This window comes from Citrus clementina, unplaced genomic scaffold (genome assembly GCF_000493195.1).
Source record: "Citrus clementina cultivar Clemenules unplaced genomic scaffold, Citrus_clementina_v1.0 scaffold_3, whole genome shotgun sequence".
In the NCBI taxonomy this organism is placed as follows: Eukaryota; Viridiplantae; Streptophyta; class Magnoliopsida; order Sapindales; family Rutaceae; genus Citrus; species Citrus x clementina.
In genome coordinates, this window is record NW_006262339.1 from 31,436,417 (window position 1) to 31,443,139 (window position 6,723).

At 33.8% G+C, this 6,723-nt stretch overlaps 1 protein-coding gene across 1 annotated transcript; it reads left to right on the forward strand.

Moving 5' to 3' along the window:
- Positions 1-1,306: 1,306 nt before the first annotated feature.
- On the forward strand, positions 1,307-6,482 carry LOC112099858 (receptor-like protein EIX2). Its single transcript, XM_024187361.1, has 7 exons — positions 1,307-1,670; positions 1,794-1,949; positions 2,752-2,826; positions 2,939-3,097; positions 3,178-3,327; positions 3,645-3,803; positions 4,165-6,482. The coding sequence occupies exons 1-7, from the start codon at positions 1,307-1,309 to the stop codon at positions 6,480-6,482; spliced, it is 3,381 nt and encodes a 1,126-aa protein (XP_024043129.1).
- The last annotated feature ends 241 nt before the right edge of the window (positions 6,483-6,723 follow it).

Genomic DNA, 6,723 nt, shown 5'->3' on the forward strand with positions numbered 1-6,723 from the left:
TAACATTTTAAAAAAACTTTTCAACCTCTACTCACAAAAACCCAAAATTCGAGTTTTTACAAGTAGAGGCAAAATAACTTATTTAAGCTTCAAATGCTCTATTAGAAAAACAATCAAACAACAATAAAAATTATGATAAGAGTTTTTGGAATTAAATAAACACTTATAGACATTAAATAAACCATATCAAACAGGCACTAAACCCTAAAAATACATGAATTTATCAAAATATGTAAACTTGAATTGGTATGGCATAATAAAAATTTTACTTGTCAAAACAAATTAAAAAAATGACATCTTAATCAAATATTGACAAAACTAGATAAAAATCTAACAAGAATCCCAAAAATAAGAAAGAAATCTTCAGACAAAAATAGAAGCCCAAGAGAAATTTGGCGATGGTCTGCTAACCAATATTGAAAATGTTACTTTGCCTCACACTCTTTGCCTCAAGAACTTCAGAATGATATATTATTAGCCTAAGACAAATAGCTATTGCTCAAGTTATGGCCTTGGGAAGACGTCCTATTCATTCTCCCTAAACCAACCTAAATCAATAGAGCAACTTGGACGTTTCAAACATGTTTGCATTCGAATTTAGGTAAAAACCTGCTCTTATTCAAGGGACATGTAGGTGTCGGTGTAGTCTCAAACCCGAGATTCTGTGGGAACAAATCATGAGTTTAATCAATTAGCCAATTATTAGTGTGTATGGATAGTAGGGATGGCAAAAACCTTGGCTGTTCCTAAGTATGGCATTACCCAGATCTGGCCTAAGCATGTTCTTTTAACACCCAGGCTTTTCAATTGAAGCTTTAAAAAAAATCTATATTTTATATTTTATAATGTAATATATACATATTTTAATTTATTTTATAATTTATGATTTTTAAATTTTATCTTAATGAATTTGGGCTTGAAAATATGAATTTTAATGTTTAAAATTTTAAATATATATAATAGGGGACCAAATGAATATCTAAAATGATAGATATTTTATAATAATTTTCATAAAATCCAAGTTTCGAGCCAGCCAACAAGCTTGTCAAATGCGGTGACACCCCATATGGACAGTGAGGAAATATTTTTAGTTGACCGAATTAAATAAAAATATATTACAATCATATTATATATTAATAGCATATACAAAAAGAAATAAAGAAAAACGAATACAAGACTTGAAAAAGCTGGGAGTATCATCAGTTCAATTGGTTATAAATAGCGTAAACCCACCCTCTCGTTGTTGCAGATGCGGAGGAAAGAGAAAGAGAGAGAGTGTGTAGGTGATTATAATTAAGAAGATATAATGTGTGGTTCAAAAACGGTGTGGATGAGTGAGTTAATTTTCATATTATTAGTAGTAAAAGGGTGGTGGAGTGAGGGATGGTTGGAGCAAGAGAGGTCTGCTCTCCTCCAACTTAGACATTTCTTCAATGATGATAAACATCTTCACTACTGGGTAGATGATGAGAATTATTCAGATTGTTGTCAGTGGGAAGGGGTTGAGTGCAACAACACCAATGGCAGAGTGATTAAATTAGATCTACGAGATACTAGGAATCGGGACTCAGCGGAATGGCATTTGAATGCTTCTTTGTTTACTCCCTTTCAACAATTAGAGTCTCTTGATTTAAGTTGGAACAATATAGCCGGCTGTGTTGAAAATGAAGGTCCTCAATTTACTCTACTCGAATTCTCCCTCGTAATTTCTAGCATTTTTCTGATCCCTTGTGGATTTTGTTTAATTTTTACATGATACGATAACATTATTTTTTCAAAAAAAAATTTCACAGGTCTAGAGAGGTTATCAAGGTTGAACACCTTGAAGTTTCTTTTTTTAGACCATAACTACTTCAACAACAACATCTTTTTATCTCTAGGTGGTCTTTCATCACTCAAAATCTTATCATTGGCTGGTAATGGATTGAATGGAAGTATTGATATTAAAGGTAAGTAAGCTTCATCCCTTCTCCCGTGTCCCATCTTTTGTGGATCTTATTTCATTGAGCAGCTGGAGGTACTGATGTTAGATCTAGCTAGACTCTTGCTAGTGTAAGCTTCAAGGCTTTTAGTATAATAAAAATAGGTCTAAGAAATTATCAATATATGCAATTTCCAATGCTTCTCATAATCAAACACAATTCAATCTAAGCATTTTGTATGTTTTGTCTTCAAAAGTAAAGAATTGTACACCGATTGGAAATCGACATTTGCTTTTTATTTTCTGTAATGCTCTTTCTTCGGTAACAAGTTTATATCTTAAGAGAGATTGGATTCCAAAAAAGTTTTAATATTCAAGGGAAGCCATAATAACCTGCATCTTATTTGTCTGCCTATATCTAAAATTGTGCACTGAACTTGTTATTTTGGTTATTGTGAAGGGATCAGATATTGGCTTCCATAAACCAACTTGTATTTACTTGATTAATTAATTAACGCCATTTAGCATTTAACAAACTAAAATGTCGTGTTTAATTTGTTTACGTTTTTTTTTTTAAAAAAGAATAAGGTATAGCAGTAGGTAAAGTCGAAATAAATTTTTCTTCCTTACAAATTCAAATTCGCCGTTGTGAGTCAAATATACCTAATTAAAACCACTCAATCAGGCCCTTGGCAACTATTTTTTAGGTTTTTCTGGTTAGCCGTATTTTTTGCTTATTAATAAAATTCTTTTGCGCCGAGATTTAAAAATAAAGAAGGAGAAAATAAGTTATTTAATTAACCCTATTAGAAGTGTTGGCATAAATACAGGACTGGATTCCTTGAGCAAATTGGAGGAGTTGGACATGAGCTTCAATGCAATCGACAATCTTGTGGTTCCTAAAGGTATACAACATGTTCAAATATTAAATTTGGAGGACAGTTTAATTGATTTGGTAAGGGAATGCTCATTGACACTTACCCACAATAATTTAATCCGAAATTGTATCCCAAACAGATTACAGAGGTTTGAGGAAGTTGAATACCCTTTATTTTGGGGGAAGGGCAACTGCAATGATAGATGGAAGCAAGGTGTTGCAATCAATAGGATCACTACCATCCCTCAAAACACTTTACCTTTTGTTTACTAATCTTAAGGGAACAGTAGTTAGTCAAGGTAAGTAAATCTTTTATGTCGAAAATAATTGAATTAATATATAGAGCTAACATTTATTGTTTCTACTTCTTTTTTAATAGAATTGCACAATTTCACCAACTTGGAAGAATTGATATTGGTGGAGTCTGATCTCCATGTAAGCCAGCTTCTGCAAAGCATCGCATCATTCACTTCGTTAAAGTATTTGTCAATGCGAGGTTGTGTACTCAAGGGTGCCCTACATGGTCAAGGTAAATTATGGGTATATGAAGCTTTTATGATATTAATTCGATAATAATTATTTCTTTTCAAGTTAATTTTTTCCCTTGAAATAAGATTTTTTTTTTCTTTTAAATGTTATATATTTTCACTGTCCAATAGTTCTAGCTTCTCTTAATTGCAGGATTCTTCATTAAGGTTAATGAAATTTTAGTTCTATTCTGATAAGAATATTTCGATCGCTTAGAAGAGTAAAGAAAAAGAAAAGAAAAGGACTGGATTATCTTTATTCCCTTGCATTATGTGATCAATATCAAAATTATAAACATTTCTTGTTTATTATTTGTAGATTTTCATGAATTCAAGAATTTGGAACATCTGGTCATGGACCGGATGCTTGTTGAAGTCGATACCAGTTTTCTTCAAATCGTTAGCGAATCGATGGCCTCTCTTAGGATTTTATCATTGTCATATTCACGCCTTAATAAAAACACCATTCTTGATCAAGGTTGGTTAATGACTTTCTCTCTCTCTCTCTCTCTCTCTCTCCTTCTCTCCTCTCTTAATTTAACTTAGTTAAGCATATCTATAACGTTTTTTTTATAAACTTAATGAAAAATAATAAAGAGCGCCAATACTGACGCAACAACGGTAAAAATAACTGAAAATAGAGTGTTGTTTGAAAAATAATGCAATTTTTGTTTTCTTAACACTATAACACCATACAATTTTACAGTTATTTCGTTGCCATTATCTCAGATTCTATTGTTCAACTATTAGTACTCAAAGTTAATTTTTAATATGTACTTAAAAGATTTTATGGAATTATTTATCTTTATGTACTGAAGGATGAATTATATATTTTTCAGGACTTTGCGAGTTGGTGCATCTGCAAGAGTTATACATTCGTGATAATGATTTGAGAGATAGTTTGCCTTGGTGCTTGGCAAACATGACATCCCTCCAAGTGTTAAATGTCGCTTCTAATCAACTTACGGGAAACTTCCCGCCAGGCTTTTGTGAGTTGGTGCTTCTGAGAGAGCTATACATTGATAACAATGATTTAAGAGGTAGCTTGCCTTTGTGCTTGGCAAATTTGACTTCCCTTCGAGTGTTAGATGTCTCTTACAATCAACTTACTGAAAATATCTCCTCATCTCCCCTCATGCATCTGACATCTATCGAAGAGCTCATACTTTCAAACAATCACTTCCAAATCCCTATTTCACTTGAACCACTTTTCAATCTCTCAAAACTCAAGACTTTCAATGGTGAAATATACGCAGAAACCGAGTCACATTATAATTCTTTGACCCCAAAATTCCAATTGACTACTATCTCATTGTCTGGTTACGGAGATGGTGGCACATTTCCCAAATTCTTGTACCATCAGCATGACTTGAATAATGCTGATCTCTCACACCTTAACTTGAGTGGAGAATTTCCAAATTGGTTGCCAGAAAACAATACAGACTTAAAGACGCTTCTTCTTGCTAATAACTCTCTTTTTGGATCATTTCGGATGCCAATTCATTGCCTCCAGAAATTAGCAACATTGGATGTCTCCAACAATTTCTTTCTAGGCCATATCCCAGTAGAAATTGGAACATATCTGCCAGGCTTAATGCATTTAAACTTATCTCGAAATGCTTTTAACGGTAGCATTCCTTCTTCATTTGCTGATATGAAAATGTTGAAAAGCTTGGACATATCCTACAATCAGTTGACTGGTGCAATCCCTGAGCGCATGGCCATGGGTTGCTTCTCGTTGGAAATTCTTGCGTTATCAAAAAACACTTTGCAAGGTCATATATTCTCTGAAAAATTTAACTTGACAAATTTGAAGAGGTTGCAGTTGGATGGTAATAAATTCATTGGAGAGATCCCAGAAAGCTTATCTAAGTGCTATTTGTTAGGAGGATTATATCTGAGTGATAATCATCTCTCTGGTAAGATTCCAAGATGGTTGGGTAGTTTGTTAGCTTTACAAGATATTATAATGCCCAATAACAATCTTGAAGGACCAATTCCAAATGAGTTTTGTCAGCTTGATTGTCTGAAGGTTTTAGACCTTTCAAACAATAGTATTTTTGGGACTTTACCATCTTGTCTTAGTCTAGGATCTATTGAACAAGTTCATTTGTCAAAAAACAAGATAGAAGGACAGCTGGAAAGTATAATCCATTACTATCCTTATTTGGTGACATTAGATCTTAGTTATAACCGCTTACATGGAAGTATTCCAAATTGGATTGACAAACTACCTCAGTTAAGCTACATTCTTTTGGCTAATAATTATATTGAAGGCGAAATACCAGTTCAATTATGTCAGTTGAAGGAAGTGCGGTTGATTGATCTTTCTCATAATAATTTATCTGGTCATATTCCTCCTTGCTTGGTTAACACTGCACTCAGTGAAGGTTATTATGATGCAGTAGCTCCAACGTGGGATCACGCTTCGGCCCCTGCACTTTCATATTTTCCTCCAAATGGGTCTCCGATGGGAAAGGAAGAAACCGTACAGTTCACAACAAAGAATATGTCCTACTATTATCGAGGAAGAATTTTGACGAGTATGTCCGGGATTGATCTTTCTTGTAACAAATTGACAGGTGAGATTCCTACTCAGATTGGATATCTTACAAGGATTCGTGCACTAAATCTATCTCATAACAATTTGACGGGCACAATCCCGACAACATTTTCAAACCTGAAGCAAATCGAAAGCTTGGACCTCTCCTACAACCTATTGCATGGGAAAATCCCTCCTCAGCTCATTGTGCTAAATACATTGGCGGTCTTCAGAGTAGCATACAATAACTTATCAGGCAAAATTCCAGATAGAGTTGCACAATTTTCAACTTTTGAGGAAGATAGTTATGAGGGGAATCCTTTTCTTTGTGGACTGCCACTGTCCAAAAGTTGCGATGATAATGGATTAACAACAGTGACAACAGAAGCTTACACCGAAAATGAAGAAGGTGATAGTTTAATTGACATGGACAGTTTCCTGATCACTTTTACAGTATCTTATGGAATTGTGATAATAGGAATTATTGGGGTTTTATACATAAACCCCTATTGGCGGCGAAGATGGTTTTACCTTGTTGAAGTGTGTATGACCTCTTGCTACTATTTTGTAGCAGACAATCTTACTCTTAGAAGATTCTATCGTGGATGGATGTAATTTCCTTACATTACAACTTATATGTAATTCTTAAAGAATTTTCTTTTGCATGCATGGAATAGCAACTCAATAAAAGTATTTGATGCAAATTGTCCAAGAACAACGTAGTAATTTCATTGCTACTATTCGGTTGTATATATACAGTTAATGATCTTTTTAACCATTCTCAGAATACCCTTAGGAATTCCTTTAGATGGCGGCCAAAACTATCAGATTTGGGGCTCTGCTTCTACACATCATA

Bases quoted from the DNA above. Each gene is read 5' to 3' on its own strand.
- LOC112099858 (XM_024187361.1), top strand. From the start codon at position 1,307: ATGTGTGGTTCAAAAACGGTGTGGATGAGTGAGTTAATTTTCATATTA. The intron at 1,671-1,793 runs GTCCTCAATTTA...AAAATTTCACAG, and splicing joins CGGCTGTGTTGAAAATGAAG to GTCTAGAGAGGTTATCAAGG. The intron at 3,328-3,644 runs GTAAATTATGGG...TATTATTTGTAG, and splicing joins GGGTGCCCTACATGGTCAAG to ATTTTCATGAATTCAAGAAT.